Genomic DNA, 16,829 nt, shown 5'->3' on the forward strand with positions numbered 1-16,829 from the left:
AAGCTGTACATGTTTAAGCTGTCTTATTTATTCAAATATCTAGCAAAATATTTATTACTGTCATCATGGCAAAGATAAAATAAATAAGTTATTAGAAATGAGTTATTAAAACAATTATGTTTAGAAACGTGCTGAAAAAAAATATTTTCTCTATTAAAGAGAAATTGGGGGAAAAAATAAACTAATAATTCAGGGGGGCTAATAATTCTGACATTAACTGTGTGTGTGTGTGTGTGTGTGTGTGTGTGTATATATATATATATATATATATATATATATATATATATATATATATATATATATATATATATATATATATATATATATATATATAGTTGAAGTCAGATTTTTTAGCCCCCCTGTTATTTTTTTTCAACACATTTCTAAACATAATAGTTTTAATAACTCATTTCTAATAACTAATGTATTTTATCTTTGCCATGATGACTGTAAATAATATTTGACTAGATATTTATCAAGACACTTCTATACAGCTTAAAGTGACATTTGAAGGCTTAAATAGGTTAATTAGGTTACCTAGACAGGTTCTGCAAGTTAGGGTTAGGTGCGTTTTATTCTGCATGTTTTTGTATAATGATGGTTTGTTCAGTAGAATTCTGTAAAAAAAATATAGCTTAAAGGGACTAATAATATTGACCCTAAAATGAAAAAAATAGTTTTTATTCTAATCGAAATAAGACAAATAAGCCTTTCTGTGACAAACTTAAAATTCCCTTGCTCTGTTAAACATAATTTAAAAAATATTTTAAAAAGAAAAAAATTCTTATAATTCTGACTTTAACTGTATGAATGTATGTATATTTGTATGTATATAAAGTTTTGATTTACTTATTGTAGGGAATTTCCTAAATATCATGATGTTATGGCATAAAAGAAAAATCTATAATTTTAACCTATAAAATGTATTTTTGTTCTCCAGTGATGTGTTGCAGCTGAAAGGGCATCCGCTGTGTAAAACATATGCATAAGTTGGTGGTTCATTCTGCTGTGGCGACCCCAGATTAATAAAGGGACTAAGGCGAAAAGGAAAATGAATGAAAATGTATTTTTGGCTATTACTAAGTCTAGACCTGTGGAAAATAATTTTGAGTTTCAGGATCACATTTAAAATTTTACATCTAAATAATATGTAAATGCAAAAAAAAAAAAAAAAAAAAAAAAAAAAAACATTACATCAAACCACAATTAATTTAACAATAATGTAATTAATTTTATTAATTTAACAGTTTATCTAATAATTCAATTCATTGTTCTCATTGAACTTGAGGAACTTTCAGGTAAACAAGTTATTAGTCTTCAGAATAAATAGTCTTCAAAATATTTTAAGTAAATCTGTATTTGTTGTGGTAAAACGTGGCTAAGCAAAATTATAATTTATAAATTATATTATAATAAAAATAAATGCTATTAGATTACTGGCATTTTAGAAGATTTACAATTAGTATTGTAAAACAAAAATTAAAAAAATGCATGAAAATAAATTAAACACCCAAATAAACTCTCTGTTATGTCATGGCACTGATATGCTTTATGCATGACTATCTTGCAAAGAAAGTACATCTGCATAGATTGCATAAAAAAACAAAAAACAAACAAACAGGATCATACAATTTTAATGCACGATCATAACAAACAACAAACAAGAATCCCAAGAGCATTTCTTACCTCCCTGGGCTTCGCTGTGCACTGAAAACAGTCTAGCGCCGGTCTGAGAATGTGCAGCTTCTTTGATATAATCACTTTAAAAGGTGGAAAACTGGAGTTCTGTATTTTCAACCCCATTGAGATTGTCTCCTCAAAGTGTTAAGCACTAAATGAGTTTGCGTGTGAGTATATGAGCGCGGTCAGCGTTAGTCTGGCCTACTTAAAGCCTCAGAAAGGCAATCTGCTTTGCTGACGTCAATTCTTAAGGATGAAGTGCCTGACACAGAGAAACATATCAATGAGCCGCTGCTGATTCATGTGGAGCCGCAGGTGAACCAGATGAAGACCAGAGGTGTTTAAGACCCGCACAGATTTAGATCAACACTGTGTGTGTGTGTGTGTGTGTGTTCAGGAAGTTAAAAGTGCTAAAATAAAGGTGGTCAGTTCACCTGGAGGAGTTGCGCTGTGCTCCACCTGTTGTCCACGTTTTTTTCCAGCGCGTGTTTGAGGAAGTCCCTGAACTCAGGAGACCTGCAAAAGAATAAGTCAATACAATTAAAATGAACTGCATTGGTGTTATATTGTGACTATATATAGTACATTAATTGTTTTTTATTGACTACTGCTGTGTGATTTATTACTGTGAGTTTTGTTTTGTATACATTGTAGTACTTTGCGTTTAAGAAAAGCGCATCATAAAATGTATTATTATTATAACTGATTACTGATCAATATTTAATTTCATTTATTATTCATTTCATTTCTTCCTTTTTATTAAACTAAATATTTAAAAAAAAATAGTTTAATATTAGTTGTATTTTTTACTTTAATTTGGTGATCTGTTTATACTACAGATTGTAAATTGAATTTGTTGTTTATTTATTATTTTGCTTTTTTTATTTGAAACGTGTTCATTTTCATTATTTTGGAGGCACGTTTCCCACATTTTTTCGCACATTTTTAATATTCAAAATGTAGAAACATAATATAAACATTTCAATATTAGATTTAAATATAATAACAAAGACAAAAAAAGTAACAAAAGGAAATTAAAAACTTTTAATTAACTTGCAGTGCTCAGCATATCCTTTAGATTCATATTGTTAATAGGAAACTAGACAATATTAGATTTGTGTGTATATATATATATATATATATATATATATATATATATATATATATATTAGCTTACTGAAGCAAAATCAGGAGCTTATCTAACGAAATAACTTATGATATTATTTATGATAAAGAAAAATTTTAAATACAAATTTAAAAACAGGAAAAATCAAGAGAAGAAATTTTTTTTTTTAAATTTAGTTGACATTTTGTAGTTTTTTTTTGCAGTATTTTGCTTGAATTTATTTGTATTATCTTCCTAATTTCTAAATGTGTTTGGTGACTAAAATATTATTTTAATAAATATATCCGTTGAATAAATCTGTTTCGTTTAAATGCACCAAAATGCATTGCCTACATTCACTGAGAAATTGCTAAAAATAATTGTTCAAAATGGGCTGTACTCAATTATGCTGAGCACTGTAAAAAATTTTTTATAATATTTCACTTAACATTTATAAGATATTTAACAAAACAGTTCAATACCAATAAAACATATATACTGTTACCAAATATATAAACATATCAAATATATAAACAAGGGATGACAATGCTCACATTTTTACAAAGCCAGTGTCATGAATATATGTTAGAAATAAAGATGAGGATTTACAAACTTAAAATGCTAAATTCCCAAGAGTCTTAAGATAGGTCCCCACACAGCTGATTTCAGCTTTTTTTTTTTTTACGGTGAAGTTTCAAGACGTAGATGTTCCACTTGAATGACATAAATCAACTTGTTCATCAATCTCTGATAACAGGGAGCCTTTGAAGATCTCCAGTTAAGATCATCTTAACTTGCATATAATCTATTTTATTTGTTACATTTATTTTAAACCATATTTCAACTTTGTGAAGCTTTTTGCATTGGCAAAATATGCAGTAATATAATTTACTGCTTTCATTCATTCATTCACTTTCTTTTCGGCTTAGTCCCTTTATTAATCAGGGGTTACCACAGCGGAATGAACCGCCAACTTATCCATCATATGTTTTACACAGCGGATGCCTTTTCAGCTGCAACCCATCACTGTGAAAAACACCCATACACTCTCATTCACACACATACACTATGAACAATTTAGCTTACCCAATTCTCCTACAGTGCATGTATTTGGCATGTATTGTGAGAAACCAAAGCTTATTTACGGTTTTATTAATTAAGACAATTGAATAGTTTTAAAGAAAAAAAAAATCAATATTACAATTTTACATTAATATAAAAAAATATATGTATGTTCAAAAACCAACGGTCTGTTCTATATCAATCACAAGCATGTTTTTTGGTACCATTTGGAGGGCTGTAGTAGAGTAGGAGGCTCAGCTTTGGCGATCTTCAGCAGGACTCTCATCGGGTTCATCTCGTGGTTTGGAGGTTCGATCTGAGCCAGTTCAATCAGAGTGATTCCCAGAGACCAGATATCAGCCTTATAGTCATACGGCCTGTCCTTCGACGTCTCGCACATCACCACCTCTGGAGCCATCCTGAAGGACAAACCCAGAGACATCAGCATGTTTCTAATGCCAATGTGTAGCAGTGCAAGAAGCTGGTATGGTAAACTCACCAGTAAGGGGTTCCAATGAAAGAGTCTCTTCGCTGAACAGTCTTCGTGTTCTTGGCAGACACTCCAAAATCCGCTGAAAGATAAAGAAAATGTGCTTGTTAGGAATCAATCTGCCTGAAAAAGAGTAGTTTTTCCAAAATAAACATGCTTGCTTTTAAATTCAATGATGGAATACAATGATTTTGTGGCTTAAGCCTCCACATCGTTACATGCTAGCTTGAAATTTCCTGGCAATGTTTGAGTTTTGTTCTACATTTAAAATAGTTCTGAGTTTTAAAAGGTAGAATTGTAAAGGTTTCAAGAACAGACAGACATTAGCATGTGTTAGTACAATCTTAGTGTGTATTAGTGTATGTTCATCAAGTAGCTAGCATTTTTCTGATGTTTTAAAACATTACTAACATTTTCTAGCATGTCATACCTTGTTTGCTAAGATGTTTGGGCACATAGATAACATGTTCCAGCATGATGCTAAATTATAAACATGCACCTAACATGTCTTAACATGTTGCTAGCATATCTCTGTAAGTAGGCCGAGCAAGCAAGCCTGTTATAAATGACCCTCCTCACCTAGTTAGCTATTATTTCAGTACAAAACATTTTAAAAATACATTACTGTTTCATGAACTGCTGAATGAACTTTTAACATAGTTGCTAACGCGTTTCAACAAATTCCTGGTTTGTTCTAACACGTGGCAAGCATTTACCAACAAATTGCTAACATGTTTTAACAAACTAAAAACATGTTTAAATGTTTAGCATGTTGTTAGCATATCTCTAAGAAGGTTAAATTAGCTGCTAATGTTTCAGCTAATTTACTATACGTTCTAACATGTGGCTAGCATTTTACATAAACATTCCTAACATGTTTTAAATGTTTAGCATGTTGTTAGCATATCTCTAGGAAGTTTAGGTTAGCTGCTAATGCTTTGGCAAATTCATGATATGTTCTAACATGTGGCTAGCATTTTTCAACAAACTGCTAGCATGTTTAAACACATTCCTAACATGTTATAGCATGCTGCTGACATTTCTAAACAGATTTCAAAAATTACTAACTTAAATCTTAATAAAAAGTCACAAACAAGTTACAACAGATTACTTAACGTTGTTGTTTTTTTTCTAGCATATTTTAATGTTATTAACATGTTTTACCATGTTAACAAGTTATATGCTTACTTTACCAGAATATGGTTTAGCCTGGTGTAAACTACCCTCCCCAGCTCCTTTCTGTACATATAAGTTACTAGCTTTTTTATGGCTAGCATGTTTTAAAGTTACCAGCATGTTTTAAACACATTTACAAAAAAGTTTAGCAAGCAAGCCTGATGTAAATGCCCCTCCTTAGCTCCTCTTTGTATGTCTAAGTCTTTCTTTACCTTGCTTTTATGTAATCGTAAAACTCTTTACCAGCACAGCACATCCTAAAACATCCTCCTGTGCTGGACTTTATGCATCTGATGTGCAACAAAATATTAAAAATACTTCAATGCTACTATTATAATTAAATTGAGGATGACTGTTGACCTGGTTAACTTGATGCGCACACACAGAATCCGCAGCATCAGCAGCTCTATAGCCTCATCTCACCCAATTTGACGTCTCCATCCAGCGTGAGCAGGATGTTTCCAGCCTTCAGGTCTCTGTGAATGACCTTGTTGTCATGCAGATACAGCAGAGCATCCAGAGTCTGCTTACAAACCACCCTGATCTGCGGCTCCGTCAGAGGCCTTTCCAGTTCTATACACACACACATACACAAACATATAAACAGAGATATGTGTATAATAGGAGTTAAAAAATAAGCAGTGTTGTCAGATTCACAAACAAATCACTCCAATGAATCATTCAAAAACAGTTAAACTCATCAGCTACCTGTCTGAATAAGTCCTACACTAAATCGGTCAAATACAATATATGTGGGCTGATAAAGGGGGCTAATAATATTGACATGAAACTGTTTTAAAAAAATTTTAAAACTGCTTTCATTCTAAAAAAAATATTATAGGAAATACTGTAAAAAATGTCTTGCACTGTTAAACATCTTTTGGGAAATATTTGAAAAAGGAACTCAAAGGAGGGTAAATAGTTTGTTGGTTACTAAAGGTTACCGAATTTACCAGTCAATAAAAGTTTATTTCGGTCAAAATGAAGTTCATTTTTTGTGTACTGGAGGTTCAGTGTCATTGCTGACATTTTATGTGACACTATGATAAACCCTGCTGTCAGAGTTTCCTACCTGCACCAAACATGATGTGAGATGCAATCACTTTGAGTGAGCTGCCTCGGGAATTAATATGCAATTTCTGGATTAAACATACTCAGTAATTATACATGGTGGCCTTTTTTCTAAAATGCAGCTATAATGTGAATAGCTCACTTGTAATGACTGGTAAAATAAATCTGCTGCTTGGAAAACAATATAAAAGAATTTTATTTTTGCATGAATACATTCATCATTAATAAATGCTAGGCATACTTTCATTCAATTCAAGGTCACGCACAGAATACACTGGTGTAGAACTAAACTAAATACTCAACTTGCCTTCACTGTACAGCGAAACCAGGCACACTGTTAGATACTTTCTGGTCTTGTTTGAAACTGTCTGATTTGGGTTGCAATGGGATTTTGCTATCCAACATGCTCTTTGAATAGAAAAGATTCGGACCGCAATAAAACAAATGCCAGAACAGTTCCTGAAAGTCTGGAGCCCTTTTCTACATTTTTAAAGGAGACACCTATATCTTAATTGCCTTTTTAGCTTCCTTTTCTTTGTATAATTAATTTATTTTTTAGTTTAAATTAAATGAAACTAAAAAAGCTTAACTAAAATACAATTCTATTAAATTAAACTAAACTAAATTAAAATAAAATGAAAATAAACTAAACTAAAATTAAACTAAACTAAAATGTTATTAAATTAAAATTTAACTAAAATAAAATTAAAAAATGAAATAACTAAATTAAATTAAATTAAACTTAAATGTTATAAAAATAAATTGAATAAAATAAAAATTTAATTAAATTAAACCTAAATAAACAAAACTAAAATGAAATTAAAATTAAATTAAACTAAACTAAAATTAAATAAAATTAAAATAAAATTAAAGAATTAAAGGAAATAAAATTAAATGAAATAAAGATTAAATTTTAAAGAATTAAATTAAACTAAATTAAATTAAATTAAACTAAAATTTTATTTAATTAAACTAGCTGAAATAAAAATTTTAAAAATAAATGTAAACTAAAAAACTAAAATGAAATTAAACTAAACTAAAATAAACTGAACAAAACTAAAATATATTAAATTAATTTTTTATCAAATTAGATAATTAATAATTAAATTAAAATTTACAAAAATTCATTAATATATAATTATAAAAAATATATATATTATATTCAAATCAATGTAATTGCATTTAACTTTTTCCAGTGCAAAATGTTTATAAGAGATGGAATAAATCAATATATAACTTATATATGTAAATTTTTGCAACAAACTGGTTACTTTGACTGAATGATTCTGTTAAACTTCATCTTGGCCTGAAAAAATGAAATGTGTTTTTGTTTAAGTAATGGAAAGGAGCTGTGACCTTTTCTTGGTTCAGCCTTGCATGTCAAACTTTTATCTGAACTCACCAAGCATGACGGCATCGACGGCCCCGCCGGCACAGAACTCGATCAGGATCTGCAAACCGAAACATAAAAACATTTAACCCATCAACCAGACTTCCCATGCACAACACTGACCGTCTTTATTTCTCAATATTCAGCCGGGGCACAATGTCCACTTTGTGCTTTTGTAGACAAAATCTGTTTATCCTATTGTCATGAACACACACACATACTGTACAGCTGTAGTTGTTCATAAAGCCACTGTTAATTCAACTCAATCTAGAACACTCATTCATCTCCGTTTGGATGCAAATTATTGGATAAATCTATAATTACTAGTTCCAAACCAGGTAAGACAAGTACATAACGTCCCACTTAATATTAGCTTTCCCAAACAATTCACTTTGCAGGGCTGTGATTGGTCAATAGCACTGCAATGCAGGGTCACGATTGGTCAATGAAGCTGCTGAGTCTCGAAGCCTTTTCTTGTTCCTCAATGTAGTGTTGAATGACATAAGAGGATGACTGAGAGGCCTGTATGAGCACGAGGAAGGCTTTCATTAGCACAGTGCCAGACTTGAGTCCTTTCTGCCCTAATAGGATTAGAGTTTCCATGAACAGTGAGCGGATGTGGGGTTATGGTTAGAGATGGTCATCGGGAGCTGACAGGTATCAGTAGAGACTGCTCACCTATAGTCAGTACTGAACAACAGCTGTTTTTCCAGTATCAGGTTAAATTGGTTTTATCTGGGCCTGTTTGTATGAAAGTTTTTAAGCTAAGAAATCCCCAACAAATAATAACTTGACTTCTAGTTGATCATTTGGAAAAGTGGCAGAAGGAAAATCTTTCAGATGAATCATGTGTTGAACTCCCAATCATCACAAATACTGCAGAAGATCTATTGGAACCAGCATGAACCCAAGATTCTCACTGAAATCAGTCAAGTTTGGTGAAAAAAACTCGTGGTTTGGGGTTAAATTTAGTATGTGGGCATGTGAAAGATCTGCAGAGTGGATGGCAACATCAACAGCCTGAGGTTTCAAGACATTTGTGCTGCCCATTACATTAAAATCACAAGGGAGGGCAAATTCTTCAGCTGGATAGCGCATCTTCTAATACTTCAGCCTCCACATCAAAGTTCCTAAAAGCAAAGACGGCCAAGGTTCTGAAGGATTGGCCAGCTCAGTCACCAGGCATGAACATTATTGAGCATGTCTGGGGTAAGATGAAGGAGGGGGCATTAAAGATGAATCCTAAGTATCTTGATGAACTCTGGGAGTCCTGCAAGAATGCTTTCTTTGCCATTCCAGATGACTTTATTAATCAGTGATTTGAGTCATTGCAGAGATGCATGGATGCAGTCCTCCAAACTCATGGGAGTCATACACAATATTCATTCTATCTCCACTACAGCATGACTTTATATTCTATTCTGGACATTATTTCTGTTTTAGTGTCCTAATTAAATAATTAAGAATCAAGGCATGATCATATTTTATTTTGGTCGAATAAGCATAATCTAGATCAGGGGTTCTTAACTGGTTTGGCCATGGGACCCACATTTTTACATGGTCATCAAGCCGCGACCCAAATTTTTAGGAAATTTAGGAATTTTCTGGTTTCTAAATGTTGTTTTAAGTTAGAAAGTTTCATGCTCTCTTATTAGAGCACCTCACTATGATACACTGAGGCTTTAAGTCTTTTTTTGTCGTCAATATATGTAAATCCATACTTAACATATTCGGGGTCATGCTTGCACTTCAACATATTTGTTGCTATAATTAAATGAAATTTCACATTTCAAACGGTAGAATTGTTGCGTGTGCATTTCAAAATAAAAATCCAGTATAAGCAAATTAAGTTAAATTAATCTTTTGTTGTTCACTCCACGACCCACTGGAAATGTTCCCGCGACCCACCAGTTGAGAAACACTGATCTAGATGCTTTTGCCCTTCATCTAAGCCACTTCCGATACCAAATGATCAACTAGAAGTCAAGATATTATTTGCTGTTCCTAAACTTGGATAGGCAACAAGACTTTTGTCAGGTAGTGTGGAAAGTGTTATTGGAATCACCCAAAACGTTCTCTTTCTAATAAATATTTAAACTTGTCTAATAAAAGTGCAAGAAACTATCGGCTCCTAATCTATTGCATAAAAACAGACGCAGAACAGTCAGTCATTCATGCCTGCGAGTGTTGTTTCACTGTGGGTGAGACGTTGGTTTTGTCTGGCGGCTATGAGAACACAATAGCCCACACAGTGCAAGTCATTCAGTCCAAAAACTACAATGACCAAACTCAACACACAAGACGAGACTTCCTTTCCAATTCTGAAAATGTATTTCCATTTGCATTCATCTCCAGTCTGGAATAGATATCAGAATGCACCATTAAAGGGAAAGTTCACTTAAAATAACTTGCATTTCCTCATCATTTATGAATTTCTTTCTTCTGTTGAACACAAAACAATATATTCCGCATAATGTTGGGGGAAAAAGCTATAAATGCTATGAAAATCACTGCCTATTTTCCCCCAACATTCTTCAAAACAAATGAACAAATGAAGGATAAATGAAATCAAAATTTGTATTTTTGGTTGAACTATCCCTTTAATCGTTATACACTGCACATATAAAGTTTGTAAACACCTAAAAACGTCACTTCAAGCTGCAAAACATAATCAAAATAATCTTCAAAAAAATTGATGTTATGTAATTTTCGTCATTATAAGGAAACCACTTTACTCAGGTGACTGAATGGGATTATTAAAGGTGTGTGTTATTTATCCTGTAAAGGCTGTGAATGGCTGATGAATAATTGTGTTCGAACATTCCCTGAATCCCAGCCAAATCAAAGCCGTCGTCTTTCTGCATAAGGAAATGGGAGAGGCTGATGTCAGTCTATTTCCTGGTGTCCGACAGGATCAGAGTAAAGCACGCACACCTCTTCCAGAACATATTGTTTAATACACAATAATGCAGATGACAAAATAAACTCAGGTAAAATACAAATGGTCTGATCTCACCGTGAGAAAAAAATAGTGGGTATGACCTCACAAACGGCGCAAAGTCAAATTTACTGCCAAATCAGACTGAGCTAGTAATTAATAATAAATAATAGTTGCTTATTATATGTAATAGTTATTAGCACTGCACAAAAGATTTTGCTCTATTATTTGTTACTGACTGCATAGAGTCATTTGAATATAAAATAATATATTCTGCATTAAACCATAAACGGAATAAAAACTATTAATAAATTGCCTTTCATTTGGAGAAAAACTATGTTCTGAGTGGTAACCAAAACAAATCATGATGCACGTAAAAATTTATACCTCTGCTTAAAAAAAAATCATAAAAATTATTACAGCGTTTATGGTGATATGGTAAAAATACATTTAACTTAATACATAGTTTCATAGTGGTGAGTATCACCATTGAAAATAACCCCCCAAAATAAAGTAAAACTAAACTAAATAAAAAAATAATAATAATTTTTACTAAAAATAAAATAAAATCTTAAATCTTGACAAATTGTATTCCCAGAGATGGGTTGCGGCTGGAAGGGCATCCACTGCTCAAAAACGTGCTGGATAAGTTGGCGGTTCATTCCGCTGTGGCGACCCCGGTTTAATAAAGGGACTAAGCCGAAAAGAAAATGAATGGTGACAGATTGTGTAATTTTACAAATGTCTTTAAATACATTAACATATAAGTTAGGGTAATTAGGCAAGTTATTGTATAATGATGGTTTGCTCTGTACACAATCTAAAAAAATACTGCTTAAGGGGGCTATTAATATTGACCTTAATATGTTTTTAAAAAAAATACAAACCGCTTTTATCCTAGCTGAAATAAAACAAATATGACTTTCTCCAGAAGAAAAAATATTTTAGGAAATACTGTGAAAAATTCCTTGTTCTGTTAAACATCATATGGGAAGGAAAAAAAATTAAATAAAAAAATAACAATAATAAAATACTAATAAATAAATAAAATCATGACCCAAATAAATAAATTAATAAATATAATTTGGTGACAAATAAAGTTATTTTTCTTTTTTTTTTTAAATAAATTCATATACATTTATATTGTTATATATGTAACATAAAATATTTCATGTCCTGTTTGGATCTGAACCAAGGTTAAAAATAACACACCAGATTCAATTGTCCACGTACTGGAATGATATTGGACTGAAGTGACCAGAAAGCTTTCTAGGGCCACATCAACCATGTGCAAAACTTCTGCTGAGCAGGAAGGAAATGATTCAAGTCAACAAGAAAACAACTCCAATGCCTTTTCCATCTATTTTCCTGTCCACAACAAGAATGACCATGCAGTATAAAGCAACGATGTAACAATGAGTAATAAAAAACTGACAATTAACCCAAATAGAAAATTTGGCGGCAGCACGGTAGCTCAGTGGTTAGCACTGTCGCCTCACAGCAATAAGGTCGCTGGTTCGAGTCCCAGCTGGGTCATTTGGCATTTCTGTGTTTGCATGTTCTCCCCACGTTGGTAGGGGTTTCCTCTGGGTGCTCTGGTTTCCCCTACAGTCCAAAGACTTGCGCTATAGGTGAATTGAATGAACTAAATTGGCCATAGTGTACAAGTGTGTGTGAATGTGAGAGTGTATAGGTGCTTCCCACTACTGGGTTGCGACTGGAAGGGCATCCGCTGCGTAAAATATTGACCAGAGTAGTTGGCGGTTCATTCTGCTGTGGCAACTCCTGATAAATAAGAAACTAATATGAAGGAAGTGAATAAATTATGAATGAATAAATGAAAACTTTTGGCATCGGTTACTCATAACATTTATATTTTTTGGTGAACCATCTCTTATTTTACATTATTAAACAATATAACCATATTTTTGTATATAATACTACCATACTACCAGTATAATACCACCATAAAAAAAACAAAACCAACACTAACTCACCCACAGTTTGCTCTCAAAGTAAAAAGCGTCGAGCAGCTTGACGATGTTGTGATGATCACATGATGCCAAGATGTCGATCTCCACCATGTAGTCCTCCAGCTCATCTTCAGTTTTAGTGTCGATCACCTTTGCAGCCGCAAAAATACCAGTCTGCTTGTTCTGTGCCTGAAAAAAATAAAGGTTCAAGTCCATAAATTCAGAAAGTTCACTTATATCTCACAAACTTTATATTAGTTATATAGTAACAAATAGCAGACATAATAATAAGTGTCACGTATGTTATAGTAAGAAAACAAACTTTCTGTTTGTTTTCAGTTAAATGATCTGATTATGTGATTTTGAGGTATTGGGTGTGGCTAACATACTTAACCACGCCCCTCCAGCTTTCAGTTTTGACAACAAATACAAATGTTGAAGAGGAAGAGTCTGTAATAACTGCTGTAATAACTGTGCCAAACCCCCTTCTCAATCTTTCTGAATTAAATGTCTACTTCACTACATCCAATCAGCTTGCAGTAAAAAAAACAAGCCCCGCCCACTGTTTTCTCATTTAATATTACATTTTTCTAGAATCTGCATCACAAAACTAATAAATGTTGGTTGTAGTTTCCGGTTCAGGCGAACTTTACAGACTGTGTAAACAAAATGGACAATGTTTTAATTTCCACACTATTTTTAGCCCCTCTTACCGTTAGTTTGCGATAAGGAAATGATGCACGAAAAGAAAGCCCCGCCTCCTTTAATAAAATATATCAGCAGCTTCTGGCTCATCAGACTGACTTTAATGTTTTACTGAATAAAAAAATGGTCTTCCATGGCCTGAAGGCGAGTTAATTAAAGGGTCAGGAAACACAAAAACATATTTTTGAGATGTTGACAGTCTTATACATGTCCCACCCTGCTAAAATCACTTCTAAGACACACATATTTCACTAAAAAGTGAAAATTGGTTGTTTTTGCGTTATTTCGAGCAAATTCATTTTCTCATGAAAAGAAATTTAATAAATAAATCTTGAAAGCCTGATAAAGATGACCCGTACCGACCCATATCGTACAGTACTGTACCAGTGGAAATGAGCCATTAGATGAACTGTCCCTTCAAGTGTCTTATGAAAAAAAAAATTGGTTGGCATACACTTTGAAAAATATTTTCTTACTGATAAAACTGAAAGTCTATTTATAGTACTACCTATCAACATATTTATAGACAATGCAATCACCTTGTTTATTAGGTTATCTTTTATTGTACTCCTGATGTTAAACTACCTGTGTAGATCAGACATTATGCTTAAGGCGTGACATACAGACTTTACACACACGCAAACTTTATGATTCAACACATAATCTCTTTCAGCAACCTACAAAGCAGGCTCGTTAGAGGTAAAAATCATTAATTAGACTCCAGCGTTCAACAGAAATCCCATTCAGTGTCATTCATACTAATGAATCTTTCTGGAGTGCAGAGGAATGAAGGTCACTGAACAATACCACCCAGCACACAGCTTTTGTAAACGGGAGGTAATCTACAGTATTTAGAGGCTAAAGTGATACAGTAGTGAAAAATTAACCAGGTCAAAGTCCGCCGGTTTACTACAGGATGATTCGGAATAATAAAAAGAATCATGAATTTGTTTCATTGTGTGAATATCACCTTTTTTTGGTGAGTTGCTTAATGCCTGTGAATAACAGCATCTGCTAAACGACTAAATGTAAAGATTTCTGTGACTCGGGTGCATTCTACTGATCTGATTAGTAATTTACCTGCTTTTAATTTTAGGAATTACACTTTAAAAATTCAAACTTTGAGAATGTATAGATTTAATTGAGAAAATTTAATTGTTTAGAAATAAAAAAAACAATAATAGTATATTGTAATACAACAATAATAATAGTTGTAATACAACTATAAAATTTCAACATTCAAAATAAGATCATTCTGCAGGGGACAGGTAGGTTGGATGGCGCAGACGAAGGACGAAATTGAAGAGCTGGGGGTTTAATCATTTATATATATTTATATTTATATATTTATATTTAGTCGTTTATATTTATATTTATATTTAGTCATTTAGCAGACGCTTTTATCCAAAGCGACTTACAAATGAGGACAAGATTTCAGAGGTGCCGTATCCAGAGTGTTCGGACACAATTCAAGCCCTGTCCATTGAATGTGTGCTACAGAATCTCACTGGAAGTAGTAGGTCATCCAGGTACTTATTACATGGAATACAATGGATTCAAACATACGACTCGACTCACATACTACATACAGTAGTAGGGAAGTATGCAATTTCAGATGCAACCCTTGTCTTTTGTGACCTAATGCCTCTTTGACCTCTATAGGGGGTGGCACAGTGCCTCAGTGGTTAGGACTGTCGCCTTGCAGCAAGAAGGTCGCAGGTTCGAGAGAACAGTTGGCATTTCTGTGTGGAGTTTGCATGTTCTTCCCGTGTTTTTGCGTAGGTTTCTTCCGAGTGCTCCGGTTTCCCCCACAGTCCAAACACACATGCTATAGATGAATTAAATAAGCTAAATTGGCTGTAGTGTATGTGTGTAAATATTGGAGTGTATGGGTGTTTTCCAGTACTGGGTTGGAAGGGCATCCAATGTGTAAAACATATGCAGGAATAGTTGATGGTTCATTCCGCTGTGGCGACCCCTGATGAATAAAGGGACTAAGCCGAAGGAAAATTACTGAATAAATAGCCAGAAGTGTACATTTTTGGGGGTGGGTCCCACAAAGGGGTCAATTGAACACACCTTCATGTTCACAAGCATAAATCTAAATGAAGTGTGTCATTTGGAATTGGGCCATACTGAGTAGGAAGACGTTGGTTAGCTGGTTCTGGTGTGTAATTGGTGGTTAAGGCTAATCTCTGCAGAACAGGGGCCTTCCAGGAACACTCCTGGCATAGAGGTTGTGTCCTTAAATCTGCAAATCACCCTAAGCGACAATAAGCCTCATGGCAAAGAAAGCTTTCACTGGAACAAGACCAGAAAACAATCAAGCAGACTGGAAACCGAAGGGTGAGATGAGGTCATGTCAGTGTCAACCATGCGCATGATGATGATGATGATGATGATGATGATGATGTCAAGGATAAATCTTTAAGAATTCAGAAAACGTTACTATATTAATTAATAAACTAAATTATATTAATCAATTATAAATTGTCTTTGTGAACTGTAGGCATGGGACGATAACTGTTTTCAAGGTATACAGCGGTTTGAAAAAATTAAGGTTTTAAATCTGCCAACATTTTTCGTTATACCGTTTCTATGGTATATTTACCATTTTTTAGGACAACAGTACCTCCAGCAGAAAACATATTTAAAGATGCCATTTTAAATTGTAAAGAAATCTTTGTTTTTGAAACTAATAAAGACAGCACAAGTCAATGATTCCTTTGAATTATTTAGCCTGACATGTTTACTGCTCCAAAATACTTTAAATGTTTCCCCAAATTAAAATACATGGTGTTCAAAAGGGTAATTTTTATTATTATTTTTTTTTTTTAACCAGACATTTAAAAATAACACATTTTAGAGCAGTAATCACAATACTGTGAAACCGTGATATTTTTATCCAAGGTTATCATACTATCAGAATCATATACTGGCCCAAGCCTAGTAAACAATAGTAAGACAGTTTGCTAGTTGCTTGGTTGGATGAATGGATGGACAAATGAAATAATGATAGTCAGATGAAATTGATGGATGCGTGATAGACAGACAGATAGATCGATTTAATTTTAGATCAGAAGGACAGAGAGAATTTATGTTCAACCTACAAATAGACAAATAGGAAGAATATCAGACAATAGACAGACAAATAATGTTAATGAAACAGCGATAGAATGATTAATAAAAGACCAACAGGCAGATAGATAAAGAGAGATAAAGATATCGTGTTAGAACAA

General features: G+C 33.1%; 1 protein-coding gene across 5 annotated transcripts in view; it reads right to left on the minus strand.

Moving 5' to 3' along the window:
• slkb (STE20-like kinase b) overlaps positions 1-16,829 on the minus strand; it is a 44,689-nt gene that overhangs the window by 24,970 nt on the left and 2,890 nt on the right. For 3 of the 5 annotated variants that reach the window (XR_012402031.1, NM_001328385.1, XM_073947119.1), the window contains exons 2-7: positions 12,910-13,074; positions 7,987-8,035; positions 5,937-6,086; positions 4,347-4,419; positions 4,072-4,266; positions 2,115-2,196 (exon numbers count right to left, since the gene is read on the minus strand). Coding sequence is in view for 3 of the 5 variants with exons in the window: in NM_001328385.1 (NP_001315314.1) it covers positions 2,115-2,196; positions 4,072-4,266; positions 4,347-4,419; positions 5,937-6,086; positions 7,987-8,035; positions 12,910-13,074 (714 nt within the window). In the remaining 2 variants the exon portion in view is untranslated. Of the gene's footprint in view, positions 1-1,686; positions 2,197-4,071; positions 4,267-4,346; positions 4,420-5,936; positions 6,087-7,986; positions 8,036-12,909; positions 13,075-16,829 lie in introns of those variants that run through there. The other 2 variants (XR_012402032.1, XM_073947124.1) reach the window with 2 other exon arrangements.

The sequence above is a fragment of the Danio rerio genome, chromosome 1 (genome assembly GCF_049306965.1).
Source record: "Danio rerio strain Tuebingen ecotype United States chromosome 1, GRCz12tu, whole genome shotgun sequence".
Classification (NCBI taxonomy): domain Eukaryota; kingdom Metazoa; phylum Chordata; class Actinopteri; order Cypriniformes; family Danionidae; genus Danio; species Danio rerio.